The 20747-nt window shown below is 31.2% G+C and overlaps 6 protein-coding genes across 7 annotated transcripts in view; 1 reads left to right on the top strand and 5 right to left on the bottom strand.

The window, feature by feature from the left end:
* The window catches only part of LOC141536358 (sperm flagellar protein 2), a 179964-nt gene that overhangs the window by 115124 nt on the left and 44093 nt on the right, over positions 1-20747 (top strand). The window lies entirely within an intron of this gene.
* On the bottom strand, positions 657-1378 carry LOC141536354 (A disintegrin and metalloproteinase with thrombospondin motifs like). The gene is made up of 3 exons (XM_074256832.1): positions 1215-1378; positions 1007-1150; positions 657-930 (listed from the first exon to the last, which is right to left on the bottom strand). The coding sequence occupies exons 1-3, from the start codon at positions 1376-1378 to the stop codon at positions 657-659; spliced, it is 582 nt and encodes a 193-aa protein (XP_074112933.1).
* Positions 1356-3734, bottom strand: LOC141536244 (venom metalloproteinase 3-like). The gene is made up of 6 exons (XM_074256627.1): positions 3171-3734; positions 2874-3082; positions 2576-2668; positions 2195-2369; positions 1771-1994; positions 1356-1636 (listed from the first exon to the last, which is right to left on the bottom strand). The coding sequence occupies exons 1-6, from the start codon at positions 3217-3219 to the stop codon at positions 1478-1480; spliced, it is 909 nt and encodes a 302-aa protein (XP_074112728.1). The 5' UTR covers positions 3220-3734; the 3' UTR covers positions 1356-1477.
* Positions 4262-5609, bottom strand: LOC141536070 (A disintegrin and metalloproteinase with thrombospondin motifs like). The gene is made up of 5 exons (XM_074256310.1): positions 5471-5609; positions 5222-5374; positions 4971-5144; positions 4749-4886; positions 4262-4657 (listed from the first exon to the last, which is right to left on the bottom strand). Exons 2-5 carry the CDS (start codon positions 5365-5367, stop codon positions 4375-4377), a joined length of 741 nt encoding a protein of 246 aa, XP_074112411.1. The 5' UTR covers positions 5368-5374; positions 5471-5609; the 3' UTR covers positions 4262-4374.
* Positions 5453-6470, bottom strand: LOC141536353 (uncharacterized). Its single transcript, XM_074256831.1, has 4 exons — positions 6168-6470; positions 6003-6095; positions 5773-5893; positions 5453-5694 (listed from the first exon to the last, which is right to left on the bottom strand). The coding sequence occupies exons 1-4, from the start codon at positions 6330-6332 to the stop codon at positions 5453-5455; spliced, it is 621 nt and encodes a 206-aa protein (XP_074112932.1). The 5' UTR covers positions 6333-6470.
* The window catches only part of LOC141536243 (low density lipoprotein receptor adapter protein 1), a 58522-nt gene continuing 44846 nt past the window's right edge, over positions 7072-20747 (bottom strand). For both annotated transcript variants that reach the window (XM_074256626.1, XM_074256625.1), the window contains exons 2-6: positions 20376-20590; positions 16031-16143; positions 14606-14859; positions 9031-9155; positions 7072-8925 (exon numbers count right to left, since the gene is read on the bottom strand). In XM_074256626.1, coding sequence (XP_074112727.1) covers positions 8734-8925; positions 9031-9155; positions 14606-14859; positions 16031-16143; positions 20376-20590 — 899 coding nt within the window. In that variant the 3' untranslated portion in view covers positions 7072-8733. The remainder of the gene's footprint in view (positions 8926-9030; positions 9156-14605; positions 14860-16030; positions 16144-20375; positions 20591-20747) is intronic.

The raw sequence follows: 20747 nt of genomic DNA, 5'->3' as shown, positions 1-20747 counted from the left end.
AAGCTAACACTTAATCTGTTATCTACAAAAATCAAACAAAGTTTTATCAGTGTGAAATAAACATCCGAAAAAGGAATTTCGGGAAAAATAATGAACTTTCATGTTTATATCTTCAGCATAATAAAGTATAATATCATGGAACCTCAACTGGAAGATACGAGCCGTAAAAGTTTGTACAAAAACGATTAGTAGGAATAAAGTTATAGGTTCCGAAAAAACTTTCTCGTTTTACAAGTCAAGATAATAAAATACTCAAAACACCGCCAACCCAGGTGTTCGGATCAATGACAAAAAACTAGTCTACGGTGACCTTGTAACCACCAGCACAAGTGTACAAATTTGTATTAATTATCCGGTTATATGTGATTATGTAAATTCTAGGACCCACTCGATGACGTGTTCGATTATTCAAATTAAACAGCGCCAACACCCATTGATGTCCTGAGATAACTTTTATACAAAAGGTTCAACTATCAGCGGCTAGATCTTTAACTTTGAGAAAAAAAAGCAATAGTGATAATAAAAATAATATTTATAATTAAATGTACAATAATATAAGGAAACAATTGTTTGATGCAACGTATTATCATAATAAATCTCTTAACAATAAAAAACCAAAAAACGATAAACAAATAAGAATTTTCTAAATCTTAAACTTAGTTTTCACTGACACATTTTCCATAAAGACACATTCTTCCTGGAGCGCAATAAGTCCCATCAGCAGCTGACCAATTGACATTATTATACCATATTCGCCGTGTTGTATCATAGCAGACCAATTTTTTGCATATGTCTGTAGTGATGTAAGCTTGGGTATTTCTGTTTATCATTGAGCACTGTTGATGTGCGTTCATCATTTTCCCAGGCAGCAACCTTGGAACTGGTGTTCCCAGATTGGGTACGTTGTAAAGACACGTCGGATTGTGGTAACTGTAACAGAATTCAATCATTTTCTGGAAATTCCAATTTTACATTCATTAAGTTAGTTAAATTTTTAGAAAGTTACTGTAAAAATCTAGAGAAGTCATTTTGGCTGCACCAAGACCACGAGTAAGAATATTCAGTGTTCAAAATTGGATGGTCAGCCATTATGGTACCAACGTGTGTTGGACAGTCTGGATGTTCTATTCCATCGTGGGTGGCTCCAAACCTTTAATCATTATCAAATTGTTTTCATCAATTTGTTCAATTCAAAAAATAATTCTTACACTTACAAGTGTCCTAGTTCGTGAGCTGCAACATGAATACCCCCAAAGGTGCCTTCATCGTGTACTACCGCGCTCCTATGTACGCCATATTGATTATGAGTACTGCAAGCTCCGCTGATCCAAGCACGTCCTAATCCATAACTTGGTCGTCCGTTTTCGTTCGTAAACATTTGCCGACTGTAAAAATACGAAAGAAAAAAAGTAATTTTTCATTTTGACTCGCATTGAGCATAATTCAAAATTATTTTTAGTATGAATAGTTTGGACTTTTACTTAGTCAATGTAACAGCAACATCGTATTTGTTCAACGGGATGATCCTTTGATGATCGTACAACCATCTCGCGCTGTGCTGTATTACTAATTGGCTGTCTAAACTTTGTGGTCCGTAACTTATACTTTTTTGAATAAACAAAAGAGCATTTGGATCCTGTACAACAAAGTTTATCAATAAGATTATAATTACATTTGAATGCTAAGCAATAACTGGAAAATATATATTTGTACGCCTCTAGGTTGAACGATGTAGAATTTTTTCTGAAAGTATATTCAAAAAATCGATACCTCAGGCAGGAAGATAGCTGCAATGTTTAATCGATACCGAGGATTCTGAAGTCCACGGTACTTCAAATCAACACCGTTCCAAAAGCTTAGAAGATATGGCACAGCGCTCTCAATAGTTCCTCCGAGCTGCCGGTACAGATCCCAATCAAGAATGACAAGTACTTCCGGATAAATTACATGAGGAAGGGCAATAGCACGTTTTGATTTTTTTGACTGAGTTAGCGCTGAAAAAAGTTATTATTGGAAAAAATCCAAATTTTAAGGTAGAACTGTCACTGCTTCAAATCTGTACTTTCAATTGTAAAAAGCATTTAATATATAATTTTTATCATTGTCACAATTTTTGTTGAAATCTGAACAGTAATTTTTGCAAAATAAACTGCTTCGTATTCTACCTAGTATAGTTTAAAATTTTTCAACTTACGAGCCATCAGAGTTGAGTTATTCGAAGTCATAGGAATTTGGTAAACAATATGGTAGGATTTATCCTCGTAATCAGAGTTAATGTTGTCAACAGATCTTCGGTATCGATTTATTGAATTGGTCAGACGTTCGGGTACTGGTTTCACGTACCAATTTTTGCTACCGACTATACCATTCTAGAATTGAATTAAAAGTTAGTAAGCCTAAAAATCAATAACAAAAATGATCTGACAAATAATTTGTGGTTCTCTCGTCATTATATTCATGAACATCATATCCGAGTCATATATTTTTTTTCGTATTATTATTATACATTACTATTCTCTAGAAAAAATTTTTTTCACACAGATATAATGTCGTAAAACCAAATTTGTCTATTTACCATCATTCTAGTTCCGTCAGAACGGTAATTGACAGTCATAGTAATTCTTTGATTAGTGTTCTTGAATACAGTAGCTTCTATTTCCTTCATTTTCTATAAAAAATTTTTAAATTAGTCTTCAATTTTTTTTTCAAGTCACAAATCATTAAAAAATTCATTTCAAATTTTTTTTCGATTTCAAAAATGAACAAAAATTACAATTCAAATTTTTTATCAACTTCAACTTTACCGAAAAATTCACAATACATGTTTCTTTATAATCAGAAAAAAGACACAAATATAATATTTGTGTACTTACATTCGGATATTTATAAATGTCAATTCTACCATCGCTTCGACTTCTCACTCCACAAATAGGAGTATTGACACCAGCCAAAATTCCCTCAGTTGGCGTAATCCAAGCTTTTACATTTTCACCGTAAGCACTCACTTCAAAAACATGTCCCGCATTAACATCACGCTTTTCTACTCGAGATGAGTGAATTGTCACAATTTCATACGGAGGAACTGAAATTTAATTTCAATAAAAAAATGATTCACCAAACAGAAAAAATGTATTTACTTTATAAAAAAATAAAAAAATAAAAAAAAATACCGTCGGTTCCGTCGGTGTAAAAAACTTGCTGCCTCTCTTCTGGTGTCATGTGATGATGAAGCTAAAATTTCGTGAATAAATATAAAATCAACTATTTTTTACAACAGATATCAATAACAGTATATTTACCTCTAGCGAAGAACTTAGTACCGCACCAATAAAATTAAGCCCGGTAATCACTTTTAAAACTAAAAAAAAAAAGAAGAAACGAATTTTGTTAAAATTCCGTGGTAGGAAACTGATAAAAAAAATGTTTTATGAGGCTGAGAACCACTTACTAGCCATGACGCTGAAGAATGAAACTTTAGAAGGTGATAGAAAATTGAAAGTGACCCTCTCGAGTACGAGGAGAATCTAATCTATTATTCCGCACGTCGGGCTATTATAAATCCCATTAGCCATCCGAAAATCATGGTTAAAACACTTGTCTGCACAGGTTTAAATCAATCAAATGAATAATATATATTTATCGTTGTCATTAATTTATTACCTTATAAATTCAAAGGACCCGAACTTATATTATGAGTCAGTATGTAAATATAATACAGGTATACCCATGTCCAAAATTACTATAATTTACGCCCAATAGATTCTATAAATCTTCCGCAAGAACTTGTGTAATGCCCTTTTGTTTGGTTCTGTCAGTTTGTTTGAACTAAGTGCATTAATTTCCGTTTTATAAATACAAATATTGTTAAAATTATTGTTTTGAACGTCATAATATTTTACAGAAAGCGATAAAATGACGTAAAACACAGAAAATTGATAGCTTATTGGCAAAATACAATTTATTGTTAATGAAAAATAGTCGAACATTTGAAAAAGATTTCTATTTAATTTCAAAATGATTTTTTTGTGTTAAAAATTTTTAGAAATTCATTGAAAAAAAATTATTTTCTGCGATTGAAAATTTAAAAGCAGCTTCACAAATTGAAATTTGACTTCCGTTTATCCCAATAAAACCATCAATTTTTTATTCTTTGGTTGTGACAAAATTCAATTTGAAATTTTGGACAAAAAGTAAACTATCATGCTTATTTTTTTCAAAGTAAATAAAAAATCATTTATAAATTCAATAAACATTTTATTTATTAATCAAAAAGTACATAAGAATAAATTATCACAATCTCGTATCATTCCATCGTAAATAATTAAATCAGGCTCATTTTGTGTTGCTAAAGTTGTCAAAAATTGATTAACTTAATTATTTAATCTCAACACAATTTCCAAGAAGACAAATTTTATTCTGGCCGCAAGTAGACCCAATAGCAGCTCCTAAATAGTAAGAAGTTTGAGTGTAACTACCCGAACTATCCTCGTGACTTAGGCAAACAAGGTGTTCGCAAATATTTTCCGTGATAACAGCAAAAGTGTCTTTTTCATTAAAGTGACATTGTGTGTTAGTGTTTACTATTTTTCCAGGCATCAATCGTGGTACTGATTCTCCTCCCTTGGGCTTGTTATACAGGCATTCAGCTGTACTCGTTCTGTAAAGCAATTTCAAAATTAACAATCATTAAATTTGACAAGCACTCCATATTTTCAATTATTAATAATCAAATCAAAAAAAGTAATTACACAAATGTTTGAGTCAATAAGTCCAAACTGCATTGTGACCATTTGAAATCGTTTGATCCGGCGCTAGGAGACATAATGGTATCTGCATCTTTGGGGCATCCTTTGTCGGGTTGATCATCATGATCATTGATACCAAGCCTAAAAACAGACAAGTTTTGAAATTCATGATGATTTCTTCACATGTGAAAGAAGAGACGAAAATTTATTTATTTTTCCACTTACGAGTGTCCGATTTCATGAGCTCCAGCCCGAATGCCGTGAAAATCACCTCTTTCTGCAACAAGTGCTGTTTTTACTACGAGCTGGTGATCATGAAAGACTTTGCATGCGCCTGATGGATATGCCATGCCTTCTAGCGAAATTTCTTTGCCATTTGCTTTCCCCCATGTATGGTTTCTTTAATAATTACATCAAAATTACAATTAATTACTTCAATACTGAGGAACAGAAGCTTAACTAGTCCTAAAACTTACGCCGTCAGTGTTACAGCAATGTCATAGCTGTCCAAAGGAAATTTATCCTGATGATTGTATAACCATTCTTCAACTGGCCAGGTCATACTGTCACCGTCTATTCTGTCCAGTGCGTATTCCAAAGTAGGAAATCCTTCTTTTTCCATCTTTTTCCTGAATTCAATAAATCAATTTTCATTAAATTTATCAACAAAAGCCATTGGAAATTTCAAAAGTGCTCGTTTTGATCTTTTATAATTCGATATTCACCTGGACGATAAGAATCGCTGCGATATTAAGTCGGAATTTTGGACTCTCCAAATTACGGTACAACAAATCTACGCCATTGAAGAATCCCAAAGTATGAATTACAGTACGGAGTATATTGCTGTCAAGTTTTTTATATAAGGAGTTGTCAATTATCACAAGAACCTCAGGATAGACTGTATCGGGATACGGCAAGGAAGGTTTTGGTGTTGTTGTTTGATGTTGACCTGTAGAACGAATTTGTTTGTCAGTATCATATCAAATTATTTCATCATTAAAATTTGAACAAAATGAAAAGTACTAACCCACTATCAACTCTGAATTTGGTAAGTTTTTCCTCATCATTTCTTCGATCAAAGTGTTCATATCTTTTTTAGGCTCTGGTTTTGCAGTTGTACTAGGATTTAAATTTTCACCTTCGCTGGACTAAATTTCAGAAAATAAAAGAATTAAGACAAGATATTAGATTATTTTTTCAATTTTTGATCTTCAATCGGGCTTAATGATCAAATGAAGTAACGTTGATGATAATTACCGGCGCTTCGGTGGTAGGAGACGGCTGGTCATTGAGTGGAGCGATCGCATAAGACTGATTTTTGTATAAAAAGTCGCTAACTTTCTTCATAGCCTAAAATCATTTTTATTAGTAACTAAAAACTCGTTTAATTTATTTGACGTAAGTTTTTGAAAAATTCCTCACATTTCTAAATTTAACAATCTTATACTCTACATCTCCATTTCCGAAAAGATTTGGTTTGCGCTGTACACCGTAAATAGGCGTGTTTTCCGTAGCTAAGTTTCCGTCATTTGGAGAAATCCATGATTTTGCATCGTCAAAATTTTTTAATTTGATTTTAAATTTCATCTACTTTTTCCACACGGAAAAAATTTATTTTAGTAAAGAAAAAATTTCTTGAATCAAAAAAATCATTTTGAAAAGATTTTTCGTCTAAATAGCATTGAAAAATTCTTGAATTAAGCAATTTTTCTTGGTTTGAGTAAATTTTACTTGGTTGAAGACAATAGAACTCTTCAAAATTATTTCCTTAGATCAAAAATTTTTCTCTTGAGTTAAGTTAATTTTTTTTTTTTCATTACAATTTCGTTAAAAATTGCCTCTTGAGAAAGAGCTCCAGCAATCACAAAGAAAATAAGCGATTTGGTAATCATTTTTCTGTTATATTTGAAGTATTTTCAAAATTTTGTCCAGTGAAGTTTATACTGTTGAATTACTTATTCACCTACTAAGTTTTTAATTGATAATTCAAGTGTACAAATGAAATAGAACTGACTTATAACTTATAACAAACAAAATAGTGCTTCAATATTCTGCCCAGACATTTGCTGATAAATTAATTAGTTTTTTTCAATTCTTATATTTATTCTTATCAGATAAATGACGCGTGAACTATTTTTTATTGATGTCATGCTCCAAGTATATTTCATTGTTGCATCCGCAATAATTATAGGACAATAAATTTAATAATTACTTCAAAAATTATTTATAATTCAAAATTAGGGTAGTTAAATAATTATAATATGCGCCATCGGATATGTGGACAGGGAAATGATTTGAAATAAAATGCGTATTCAAAACTCAAAAATTTAATTTACCTATATTTATTTCCTTTTTTTGTTTAAAAGTATAGATATGCATGCGTATATTTGTTCCTTATCCCTTACATCAATCACTTTTACAATTTTCTAATTTAATGTCTATCAATAGATATTCGAATTATAGATCTCTTATATATATAAGTAAACAATTTAAAATGAATAAACATTTACAAAAATTAATTATAGACTTAGCTTATCATTAATGATATAATCTTTATATTTTCTACACCCCTTTGTTAAATTAGTTCAACGGTTACTAATAAAAAAATTAGTTGAGTTGAAAAAAATTATCTTGAACCAAGAAAATAAATTCAACGTACTTATTTTGGTACAAGATTTTTTTTTAAATCAAGTTAATTTTTCTACTAATGTACATTACAAATTATAAATTATCTTTAAACATACTCCATCACCCAAAGTTATAAACACAGCCATTTCCTCGCTTATCAAATTAGTATGCTTAGTAATAATTCAACAACAACTAATTAAAATTTTGTAAATTTATAAATTAAAAAATGAATCTTCATTACTTAACGTTGCAAAGATTCTTACAACAGCTTAAAATTAATTTCTTTGATTACCAGCAATTGTTAATTTCATTTTTAACTTATCTTCAAATCCAAATATATTAAAATTAAACGTCAATTAGTTTTCATATTTCATATGTTACATACAAGTAGAATTTTTGTTCATATTCTAATAATTACAATCTAGACATACAATAAATGTTATTACAAAATGAAATTTTGGATAAATAATTTGTGACTTATTTTATGATTATAATATCCTCAGGAAAAAATTTTTAAATCAAAATAAAAAATTTAATTAAAACTTTTTTTGAGAAATAAAAAATTGCAATAAATTACCTATGCATATAAGAAAAAATAAATAACTAAAAAAATTTAATTAATTAAATTTTCCAAGAATTCATAAAATAAAAAAATTTTAATTAATCCTTTTTTTATAAAATTAAAAATTAAATCGAAAAAGTAATACATTTTTTGCAACCCTGAATCCATGGTCGCTGTTGTAGATATTTACTTATATATCTATCGGTACAATCACCACCTATTATTTTTTATATGAATACCCGAGAAGAATAATTTTATTTTACAGGAATCTAAACTTCGCAGATCTGATAAAATTTTATTCTATTTTTTTATCTTCAATTAATTTTTTGATTGTTCAAACAGTTTAGTCAACTTTTCCTCTCTCGGATATCCATTGAATAATTATCTCACACTTATTTTTTAATTAATAAATTAATAATTATGTTATTAATATAAAAAAAACTACAAATTGATGATAAACTAATGTTTATAAGTGAGAATGATAAACAAAAACGTTATTTAAACTTATTAACTTATAAAATTTTCTTATTTCAATTCAGTAAAATTTTAAAACTAAAAAAAAAAAAAACGAAATTATTATTATATATTATCGTAAAAATAAAATTTACAGGCTAAAAATCAAATAAAAATCATAATAATCAGTAACTAACATTATTTTTTCTTATCAGAACAAATATTCGGTTTTTTAATATTATCCGAAGGTTTAACGATTCTAGTTTGGCCATCGATAGACAAATGCTTCCAGAGACCAGTAATCAGTGGTACATCTGTAAAGCTGTCAGCCTTCGGCTACGTATGCTACGAGCATATGAGGTCGACAGATCGTGATTCACCCCAGGCATTTTGCACTTTGAATCCCGGTGATGGCCGCGGCACAACATGATGATTTGTGTTACTCGCGTGTCTCATTGTTGTCATTGGTATGCTGTTGTTGCTCGTTTTTTTCGGAGCTTTTTTCACCTCTGTTGTCGCGTCATCCTCGAAGCAGACCTAGTGACAATAAAATTTCTGTTTATATTGCTAGTTCATACAAAATTGAGCTTACAGTTACCATTACGAATTAATAATTATACATGTATTTATATTTATTCGTACCCATGATTTATCAGTTGATTTGATTTCATTGGACAAATCAATTAGTAAATTCTTTTCGTTTTTTTGTTTACTTTCATTTTCTTGCTTTTCTACGTCAGTTGATTTCATTAATGATTTATCTTGATCTGTGAAAAGTTTAAATATATAAATCAATAATAATTAATATAATTAAGAGAATAAGTTTCATATTTTGATTGAAAATACCGAAAAATCAGTCACATAGTAATTTCTAATTATTATTATTATTATTATTATTATTATTATTATTATTATTATTATTATTATTATTATTATTTTGTTATTAAATGCTCAGGGGGGTTATCCCCGGAGTCCGATTCTCCGAGGGCCCAGCCTGAGCTCCATCCGTTACTGCTGGACCACTCCGCACAACAAGGCGGTTAGTGATCACAGCAGGCCAAAGTCATTTCCCTTAAGAGACGGAGAGAACCAAGTAAAACAGCCTTCTGCATCCTAACTGCCAAGAACTCAGCTTTTGATGAGCAAGCTGGAACTTTGGCAAGTGAGGATACAAAAGACTGTTTCATCCCTCCTAGGACGCCAACAATCAGGACGACAAGCTTGACACGGTAACCTGGGTAAAGTTTGCCAATTTCAAACAGGAGATCCTGATATATTTGTCTTTTGTGCTCTTCTTTGGCTGAGATGTTGTATTCAGCCGGGGCCGAGAACTCAATGACATAAATGTCACGAGTGGCCTTGTCGAAGAGCACAATATCAGGTTTGTTGTGATCTATCCGCCGGGTTGTTGCAAATGGCATGTTCCAATAAATTTTGCAACTGTCATTCTCAACAACCTGGGGAATATCTCCTGGCAAATAAGGCAGCACTGGTGTCACGTCAATACCGTAGCAATGACGAAGATAGTAGTACAGTACTCTCAGGGCAGCATTGTGACGCTGGATATATGCACCTCTCGCCAGCACTGGACATGCCGACAAAAGGTGCATAAGCGTCTCCGGATGTTGTCTACACCTCCTACAGGACGTGTCCGGAAGCTGCACCTGGAGCACCTTGCTACGGTACTCAAGAGTGTTAATGACACCATCTTGGCAGGCAAATATGAACCCTTCAGTCTCGGACATCAGGCCCGCTGACTTTAAGAAGGAAAACGTCAGCTGGATGGACAAGCCATGATCACGCACGTGTTTAAAGAACACGCTGTGCATGGACTTGTCCATCAGTTCGCCAAGGAGTAGTTTTTCCTCGGCGTTCCTGATGACGCTCTTAAATTCCTCCTTTCGGAGTTCCATAAGAGCGTTTATTTCTCCAAGACCAAGGGTTCTTGCCGCATATATTGCTGCCTTATACAAGAATGACCCCTTATGCGCATTTTCATGTTTATGTACAATTTGCATAAGAAAGTCATCCTCGTCTGCAGTGAAATTGACAACTTCGTGAGTTAAACCCAGGACCAAACGGTCGTGAAGCCGCTCCAAACTCTGCAAACCTCTCCCACCGATGGACCGGGAGAGGTATAATCTGGCGACTGATGAATTGGGGTGCATGCTCCGATTCATATTAATGATCTTACGGGTTTTGATGTCGAGATCTCGTAAATCCTTTCGGGTCCATTTCAGGACACCGAAAGAGTATAGTAAGACTGGGACAGCGAGCATGTTAGTAGCTGAGACTTTGTTTTTGCCGGAAAGTTCGGAGGACCAAATTTTCCGGAGTCTCCTAACATACTCGCTCTGGAGAGTTGTTCGGACTTCAGAGACCGCATGCATGCGGTGCTCTTCCATTCCTAGATATCTATACAACTCCCCGGCGTCTAATTGGCTTAAGACGCTCCCATCCACTAATTCGACATCATCACCAGTATCAGAGCACTTACCCCTCGCCAGATGTACGACCGCACACTTGTCCAACCCAAAAGACATTCCGACATCTCGTGTGTATTATTATTATTATTATTATTATTATTATTATTATTATTATTATTATTATTATTATTATTATTCTTGTAATACTACACTGATAAAAAATTAACTTGACTCAAGAGAGAAAATCTTGAACCAAGAATACCATTTTGAAGAAAATCATTTTCTTGAGTCAAGAGAATAAAGTCTTGAAACAAGAAAATTTTCTTAGATCAAGAATAACTTTTTAACTCAACAATTCTTGGTTTAAGAATTAGGCTCTTGAGTCGTTAATTTTTTTATTAGTGTAATTATTTTTCATATAACCTGCATTGAAAATGCGAGTGTCAATGAGCATGTTCAGCCGAACTAAGTCCTAAGTAAACTTAGTAAGATATATATAGTATAGTAGATAGATATATGTATATCAGGGAATGCTTTGACTATACTTAGGCAAACTAAGTTTATTTAGGACCTAGTTCGGCTGAACACGCTCAATGCCTGTTCTGCTAACCGAAACTAGACAATTTCAAACCAATACGACTGTTGCCGGCCAGGAATCAATCATTTCTTCCTAGTAGACAAAAGAAAACTATTTAATTTACGAATAATGTTTAATAAAAAATAAACCATTATTTTTTTGAATTGTAGTTTTTTAATTTTCTTAACAAGTTTTATAATAAAATGGTATTTTCGTCATTCGTCTGAAGCTATCTAGTTCTGATTGGCTCCAGATACTGAAACTATTTTTAATGCAACTTATATGAAAAATATAATGTGACGCGGGATGAAACACGATTTCAGACCGAGTGATGTCAGCCTTCGCTTCGCTCGAGCAGAAAACTTCACTCTAATCTGAAATCGTTTTATTTCATCCCTAGTCACACAATACGCTATAATATTAAAGCCCTAATCCTTTAAATTGACATTATCTATATTGAGAATTTTATAATCACAAATTTCGTTAATAATTTTAGCCTTTTTTGTGATATTTTTCATTTAGCAATGAAAGTTATATAATAAACTTACAGAGAAGTAAAAGAAGAATTAAAAAAAAATATTGGGATCAGATCAAGCCAAAAATCAAACCTTGATCTCTTTGCTTACGCGTTGAAAGTTCTTTAATATTATTATTTCGTAAATCAAGATGAGATTTAAATAAAAATGTAAGTAATAGAATAAAAATTAAAAAATAATAACTTTCATTCAAAAAATGAATAATTTGTTAATTTAATGAAATAAGTATAATATAAACACACTGAATAGATAAGTGCAACTTAGGGGCTCGAATTTAATTAGTATAGTGTATTAAGTAAAACTAAAGATAGCATTTGCTCAACAAGTTGACTTAAAATGTATAATCAAGGATATGAATATATCTATATGCACCGAATGTATGCATTTAACTCCAGTCATACGTGAATGTTTAATTAATACTTTGATAATATCCGTTTATACAGAAACTAATACTCCATCATGCAATCAAATCAGCATTGAATTCATAATTCTGATTGAATATGCAATCAATAAATAAACACGCAAGCAATTAACAAAAAACTACTCATCAAATCAATTACAGTGACAAAAAAATAACCGGAAAATTAATTAAAACTGATGAACACAAGCCTTTAATCATCGATGCTTTTGATCTCTGGCTCCGCAAAATAATGGAACATCGTTTGTAGTTTAATTTATTCCATTTAATTGGAAAGTAATTAACAGAAACAGGACAAAAGACAGAAGAAATTAATTAATCCCCCGGTTCAATAGAACTGGGGGAGTGTCATGAACCCTGTGGTCTTCAGAGGACTATCCACAGCGCAAAGTGCTTGTACAAAGCGTGCCGGCAGCACATATGTATATATGTAAATAATATCACACATATGTAGGCATATAAACGAGTACATAGGGAGGCTCGGTAATGCAATGCAAGCGCTTTAGTTGTACACGAATTCCGTGTGCTAGATTAAAGCTTTCAGGCTGGACTACCACTCTCTGGATGCTATCACGACAACTCAAGTGTCTAAATTGAAATTCACATTGTGATGGTTAGTGTCAAGAGTCTATAGTCTGTTCGACATAAGGCAGCGCTCCGCCACAGAGAAATGAGGCCTGTAAATAACCAATGCTAAATAATTGCATCTAATTGAATTCTCATGTTATATTATCTACCATGTTATTATTCACGGTATATTGCATATATTTAGGTCATATTATTGCGAGCATAATATAGGTCATTCCGTGGGCTATTGACGGATCTATTGGCTGATTGAAGAGAGAGCAGATCATAATTAACGTTGAAAACTCTTCACCTTGATTAATCATCGACCCATAAAAAAAATTTTTGTCTGTGATCAAACAATAGAACCTAGACTCCGAAGAGGTGATAACAGACAGAACCTACTCGTACTCCCTAATTGTCATAGTACCGAATACGGTAAGTCGTTTATTGTTAGTGCAATAAGAGCGTGGAACAAACTTCCAGAAGAATGTACAAACCAATGTATTTTTAAAGACTTCCGGATGTCATGTTTTAATTATTTTTTTAATTTAAAAGATTGATCTGTGTTAAATGATATTGTTTAATGAATGATATTGTTGTGATGATGATAGTATATTATTAATATTATTATGAACTTAATTTAAATTTATATTTTTTACATTTAATCGTATATTTATACTGTATACTTTTAATTATTTAATTTTTGTATCCGTGACAGCCGCTAGGAGCTTTAACTCCATAGCCAATAAACAATAAATGAATAAAAATAAATAAATATGGCCTGATACGAAAATTGGCTTTATATCAAACTATATACCGAGATATCAAAATATGTCTGATCTGATATGTCCTAATATGACTTTATATGCCCATATACGTAGAAGCAGGACAAATATTTTGTTGTAAATATTTTCTATGCTTGTACTTTAGTAAAAGTATTCGTTTTTAAGTTGTAAAGATAAGTGGTTGTTAATTTAATAATTAGATGAGTAACTAGTATTTCTGACATGCTGTCACCAGATGTCAAAATATAGTTACTCTGCAAGATGGTTAAGAATATTATAGCTTGAGTGCGAGTGAGAGAATGAGCAAGAGTGTATGAAGTATGCAAGTATGCTGTTTAGAGATGGGAGTGAGAAGGGACCGAGAGGCCCTAGTAATTTTAAGTCGTGTATTATTTCCCTTATGAATAAATTCATTATTATACTTTTAAAAAATATCGCCTCGTGTTGTAATTTCTTTTAATTAATATAATCTAAAAATCTATATTTTACATATATAACGTCATTAGTTTTTATATTAAACAATTATAAAACTATTTTTTTTTGTGACATGTTAAATTAAATTAAAAATTATTTTTATATTATCATCCCTACCCTAATATGGCAACGGACGAAAATTTTTCGACGGAAAGCTCCGAAACTTCAAAGCTTAACTTTAACTACAAAAGTGCAAGCAAAAAGAAGTTTTTTGTTTTCTTTTGATAAAAAAAAAAGTTTCTACTGCAATTATAAAAATAAAAAAAAAATTTCTTTGTTCCTCTATTTACAGAGAGTAAAATTTTTTTTATCAAAAATAAACCTTGGAAACTACTGATATTGAGACTTCTAACGAAAACAATATTGTGTGTGTGTTTACGTATTGATTATCGTGATCTAATCCATTAAGCTCTAATTAAGCTTAATGTACTTACGTGCTGAATTACCAGCGGCCAATCCACTGGAATTGCTGCTTTTGTCTAAGGTATGATGGATCCTTGGATCTGATTGTGACTGTTGCCAGGCTTCATAAGCTGTGTTGAATGCTTGCGCCACGGTCAGTGTTACTGTTTGTGCCATTTTCCGTTTTGGACACAGGAATGCATGGCACTCCATTGTTTCGTTTAAGTTTGTTGCTATGAACGCGAAAACGTGGTCGTGGGTCGCGTCTGCTGAACAATATGAAATTCTAAAAAACAATTTTGAAAAAATATTCAACTTTTCTGATATTAGTTTATTTAAATGAATATTTATTTTCTTGTAGATGTTTAGAGGCAAAATCAAATTTAACGGCGAATAGTTAGTGAATTTAGTTTACGGGATAATACAAATATAACTTTGTCGTATCAATATAATGAAACTCAGATGAACATAATGTCAATACCAGGTTCATTACAGAGATCAGTTTGGCTAAATTTACTGGAAGGCAACGAATCGATCACGATGAAATAATTAATTACAAGTTGTAAGTAAACTATGAACGAAAACTATGGTAACTTTTAGTTTTAAACGACTGGTAGTGACGTGCTGGACTTGACGCATTGCAAATGTTTAATGACTAACTTGATAAGTTTATTCTATTTTTAGTGAACTTTACAGAAATTCAATTATTGTATTTATGTTCATGATTTAAGAAACTTTTGGAAAAATTTGTTCTTTCGGAACATACATTTAGTTCAAAAGTTAATTTATACACACATTTTATAATGATAATAATAATAATAATAATAAAATTAATTAATTTAAAATTCATCTGGAATATTATGAAATAAATTTTAACTCTCACATTTTCGCAATTTTTTCACAAATAAAAATTTACCTAATTTTTTATGAAATTTTAAATTTGCATTTATTTCTAAGGTTTTTAAACTTTTTAAAAAATATGAGAAATCTATTTTTATTTCGGTTGCCTAATGGCTTTTTTATTTGAACAATTTTATTTTCCAAACTTAATAATAAAAAAATTAATTTGTAAAAAACTTATCAGTGATAATGAATATAATTAATGGAACCTAAATGAATAATGAATAAAAAAAAATGTCAATGGGATTAATTTAATCCGAGTTAATTGATTTGCAGAGAGGACAAACCTTTCCAGTGTCCGCGTAATCGAATCCACGAGTTAATAGGCTTGGGAAAATTTAACGGAGAGTCAATATCGATTCTGTCTCGAACAAATTGGCTCGGTTTTAAAAAATTTATTTCTTTATTTATTTCATTATTTTAGCATAAATTTCACTCCGAAATGGAGATTAGAAATTGCCAATTAGGTCCAAATGTTCGGCGTCAATTTTACTAATTCTCTAAGTATCAAAAACAAATAAAAAATATGTCAAGTTTCAAAATCTACAAATGATTACCTGTATATCGAGACTTGAAGTTGATCTTCTTCGGTAGCTAAGTCGGTCATCCGAATCCCGCGTAAACTGACAGCCAAGGCAACCCGCTGTAATTTTTTACCACTGGCTTTGGCCTGTCAAAATAAGAAGTAAAAAAAATGATTAATTAATTTATTAGTAGCCATGTCAAGTGTTTTCATACAATGTGTCATGTCGCGTAGTACGCGGTGATATTTATTTAATAATTAGTGACGTTAATTAAACTTTAGTGTGGTTAATTATGTAAATGGTATGCTAATATAAATGTTATCGCGATGTCAATGTGTGTACGATAAAGCTTTCATGTCAGTATCACAAAGTTTGTTCTCTGAGAGAAGTGATGTAGTGAGTTGGCTTATAACTTTCACGTTAACATAAATATTTTCTAATCTAAATATAAGTACCATATCTAGATATAAGTTCTATATCTACCAGCAAAAAGTTAAGCCTAATAGAAAAAAGTGTAAAAATATCAAAATTATATTTTTTATAAATTTCAAGTATTTGACCGGAATTATTTTAAGTCAACTATTTTTTTTTTTATCTACTGTTGTCTACCACACAAGTATTAAAATCCGCTTCTAAAACTTTGCTCCTCTTTCGTCTAGCCTAAATCTATACGCGGAGACTTTTGCTAAAAATTATCTGAAATTTCATGAAACATTTGTAAATGTTTCAAATTATCCTGTACTTGTGATTTTTATTCTATAGTTTTGTCGTTGATGTCAGATTGTATTGTTCAAGCTCACGTGTTTTGATGCCAACCTCATTTTTATTTTGACATTTTATGCTTAAAATATAGTATAGTATTTAAGCGCTTGAACTTGCTCGCGATCGTCATTTCGCTTGTGTTTATTAATTTAAATTTGCTCTATTTTTAAGTTTAATTGTTGGCCCCAACTTCCAGGCCCTGATCATCACTTAAATTGAGCAATAATACTTTTTAAGATGTTGATAAAAATTAGAACAATGATTTTAAATTATTAAATATAAAATTATAAAAAATGTTTACCATTTACTCAAATCGTTTTTTAGGAATTTTTCTGCGCTACTTTAGCATATGACGGATAATGAAATATAGAAGACAAGGAACGTTATATCGGGACTCTATAAACTTGTAGCGACATTTCAATGCTAGACGCTTCTACTAGAGAAGTCTTTAGCGGAAGTGGTTATTTTAAATAGCATTTCTATCACTTAGGCCTTATTACCCGACAGGCCTTATTACCCCGACAGGTACTTTATGAAATTTAATTTCAGTTGATCAATATAGTTAACTATGGATAATAATCATTATTATAATTGTAACTTTAATATTCTTTTGTAATTAATAATTGATTCAAAAAATTAATGAATTGAATTAAGAAAATTAAACAAAGAGGATAAAAAAAAAAGTTCTTTTTAACTTAATTTTTTTCTTGGATCAAAATATTTTTTTTTAAATTAGTTTTTTATAGTGTATCACTCAATAAATTTTTCTTTGAGAATTTTCCAACATTTTTTACTTCTGAAATTTCAACACCAATCGAAACTTTTTCCATAATTCGAATACTTATTTTATATTTCATAACTTTTTGTGCCCAAAGGCTAATAAAAATTTTCGTAGAAGCTACCCCGAAAGATAGAGCCAAGAAAAGTTGGTTTTACACAACCCAATCTAATCTCTCGATACCAACGGCACATCCTCACATCCTCCATCGACGATACTAGCATACAAGTATATAGATAAAAATATCAGAGATTATATTCCGAAGATTTTCTAGTGGATTATCATAAAAATTTTTCGCAGGCTATGCGGGTCTTTCCTTTCACGTATTCGAAGATATAAAGATTAAATGGAACCTGAAAAGAGGATCATCGTGTTCCTTTTTTTTTCTTGTAGTTATACCGCGCAGATAAAAGTGCTCGCACGAGTAACCTCGTGGGAGATTTGCTAAGCCACAAAATACTGCTGAATTTACTTTTTACCCGTGACGACAGACAGTCTTGAAGAAGAACAAGTTCTTACATATAGGTATACATCTGTTGTTTCGTTCGTACAGCATACAATAGCAATATACGTTCGATATAATTCAATAAAACTAATAATGACAATAATAATAGTAATAAGTAAAAAATACAAGTCTGGAGCTTCGTACTCGATAGGATGGCGTTCATTCAGCCGTAATTTTCTCGAGACTTTCAACTCGACCACTTGATTGTCAACAAACTAAACTAGACAGCGCTATATACAGCTGCGGTAACCACTTTGCAGGAACTACTTTCGATAACTCACTTCATACATGTATAACTGTTACTGTAAACTGTAACTATCCTTACAAGTGTTAAATTGAATTAAACCTTCCTCATGAATATAAATTTAATTTTATTTATCTGGTTATTTTCATTACAACGAATATTCCCGCACGTTTTAATTCAACAAACCTTTATATCATCAAAATTATCAAAATAATAGATTTATTATTGTTTCTGGAATTTAATTAACGGAGTGGTAAACTCGTTCAAACGAGTAATGTCATTTATTTTCATGATATCGCTAGTTTTAATTAAAATTATTCGACAGTTAATTAATATCTGTTGTGATTAATTTTTTACGGCAATATTGTATTAATTATTATATATGGACAGTAGGGTGTGCCAAAATTCAATTTTCATGAAGAACCTTTTAAAATTAGAATTTTGAGTTTCGCTTTTGGCAGGAGCTGTGTTTGGGCATTTCCTAAGATATTTTGGGGTGAGACGATTTATTTGATTTTCATAAAATTTTTTAACAGGAGTTTAGTTTGGGTATTTCCGCTGAAATTTCAAATTTGGCACACCCTAGTGGACAGGATATGTATGATTCATATGTGAAAATATATATGATCACATGTGTTTTATATATTTTCATATATGAGATTTTCATGAGCATACGTTTTATGTATGATTTCTTTAAAATGCAGGCATGTTTATCCATGATCACAAATGATTCATATCTGAACATTTATGATCGACGTATCATATCTCCCATATGTGGGAATATATGTCCTGTTTGAGATGCCTAGGTATTCACATATAACCATACAGGTCACATATGACCATACATGACCATATATATGACCATTCATATATAATCGTGGTCATTAATTTAAGTATGTTTTTAATATTACTGGAAAATAGCCGTTTGTAAAATATAATGTTTATTAACTCTAAATTTGGAAATCAGTTGATAATGTCATTTGTAAAATTAGTCGCAAATAAAAAATGATATTAATACAATTTGAAATTTCACCAAATATAAATTCAGTCATTTAAAAATAGCAAAAAACAAAAATCTGCAACTACGTGAATTTAGCAAATTCTTACTGCAGAAACTTGTAAGATTAGCCTACTGTAAACTTTGTGAAATGTAAAATTAGCAGTCTCTAAATCTTTCCTTATTCTTTAATGGATCGACGGATCAAAAAACGATTTGAGGCATCTAAAAATACTTCCATAAATTTAGTTTTTCTAAAAATTAAAGCAGATTCGATTGACTCATTCAAAAGTTATAAGAAATTTAAAAACGGCTAATTTTACAATTCGTAAAGTTTACAATCGGCTAATTTTATAACTTTCTGTAGTAAGAATTTGCTAAATTCGCGTAGCCGAAGATTTTTGTTTTTCGCTATTTTATAAATGACTGAATTTTTATTTGGTGAAATTTCCATTTCGCTAATTTCATTAATATCATTTTTTATTTGCGACTAATTTTATAAATGACATTATCAACTAATTTTCAAATTTATAGTTTATAAATGTTCGAGTTTACAAATGGCTATTTTCCAGTAAACTTAAAAACATAGTTAAATTAATGACCACGACTGTATGAAAACCTTAAAAAATGTACGCATAGCCATATATAACTACGTATGATCATTTGTGTTCTTATGAGTTTCACATGTGTATGAGTTGATCACATGAGTAGATATTCAGGCAAACATTTTAAAAACCATATATCTAAATTATACGTATTTTCATATGAGTGAAAAAGTTTGTATAAATTTCTTATCCATGCTTCAGTGCACATATGTAAATTTGAACATCTTTAATGAAATAAACCTCCGTAATATTATTACCGAAAATTAAAACGAGCATTCCGCATTTGAGTTGCGTAATAATTAAAATAAAGCACTAAAACACAGAGAAAATCGAATGAGTAAAGTGATACGCGACAAGTAAATAAACCAAGAGCGTGGAGCATGAATATGAAAAGATAGTGAGATCGTCCAATTACCAGCACATATCTGTACCTATAAATGTAACTACAACAAACCGAAATATAACGATTACTATTCCAGTAACGTACCATAGTAATGACCGTCTTGATTGCTTCAGCGGTGGCCTCCTCGCTGGAGGGTGTCTCCACCAGTGTGCTTCCCAAATATTTCAGGGTAAACGTTGCCTCGCTCGCTTCATCATGTTCATCCTGCCTCAGTGAATTTCCACTTCCGCTGCCAATTTTGCTGCTCCCGTTGTCGACGCACTCTCTGCTATTCGCCAACGCCCATTCCTCGCATAATTCTGAAAACATTAAATCCGACATATAGAATCCAATTCATGTATACTCTCCTCAATTTCCATCTAAGTTGCTTATATTCATCCATAAAATGTTTGGTGCTGCGATACCAAAATCACATTTCTCTGGGGACTTGATATCTTCTTCGCAAATGTACTCACT

This window comes from Cotesia typhae, unplaced genomic scaffold (assembly GCF_013202065.1).
Source record: "Cotesia typhae breed Kobodo isofemale line unplaced genomic scaffold, CoteBio_Ctyphae scaffold_152, whole genome shotgun sequence".
In the NCBI taxonomy this organism is placed as follows: Eukaryota; Metazoa; Arthropoda; class Insecta; order Hymenoptera; family Braconidae; genus Cotesia; species Cotesia typhae.
Note: the sequence above shows the minus strand (reverse complement) of the source record. Positions and strands in the feature narration are given on the sequence as shown.

Excerpts from the sequence above, each read along its gene's own strand:
- LOC141536354 (XM_074256832.1), bottom strand. The coding sequence starts at position 1,378 with ATGTTTACGAACGAAAACGGACGACCAAGTTATGGATTAGGACGTGCT. Across the intron at positions 1,151-1,214 it reads GCTCACGAACTAGGACACTT|GTTTGGAGCCACCCACGATG; the intron begins GTAAGTGTAAGA and ends TAATGATTAAAG. Across the intron at positions 931-1,006 it reads GACTTCTCTAGATTTTTACA|TTACCACAATCCGACGTGTC; the intron begins GTAACTTTCTAA and ends ATTCTGTTACAG.
- LOC141536244 (XM_074256627.1), bottom strand. The coding sequence starts at position 3,219 with ATGACACCAGAAGAGAGGCAGCAAGTTTTTTACACCGACGGAACCGAC. Across the intron at positions 2,669-2,873 it reads ACATTTATAAATATCCGAAT|AAAATGAAGGAAATAGAAGC; the intron begins GTAAGTACACAA and ends AATTTTTTATAG. Across the intron at positions 1,637-1,770 it reads CAGCTATCTTCCTGCCTGAG|GATCCAAATGCTCTTTTGTT; the intron begins GTATCGATTTTT and ends TTTGTTGTACAG.
- LOC141536070 (XM_074256310.1), bottom strand. The coding sequence starts at position 5,367 with ATGGAAAAAGAAGGATTTCCTACTTTGGAATACGCACTGGACAGAATA. Across the intron at positions 5,145-5,221 it reads ATTGCTGTAACACTGACGGC|AAACCATACATGGGGGAAAG; the intron begins GTAAGTTTTAGG and ends TAATTATTAAAG. Across the intron at positions 4,887-4,970 it reads GCTCATGAAATCGGACACTC|GCTTGGTATCAATGATCATG; the intron begins GTAAGTGGAAAA and ends GTCTGTTTTTAG.
- LOC141536353 (XM_074256831.1), bottom strand. The coding sequence starts at position 6,332 with ATGAAATTTAAAATCAAATTAAAAAATTTTGACGATGCAAAATCATGG. Across the intron at positions 5,894-6,002 it reads CTCCTACCACCGAAGCGCCG|TCCAGCGAAGGTGAAAATTT; the intron begins GTAATTATCATC and ends TCTGAAATTTAG. Across the intron at positions 5,695-5,772 it reads AAATTCAGAGTTGATAGTGG|GTCAACATCAAACAACAACA; the intron begins GTTAGTACTTTT and ends TTCGTTCTACAG.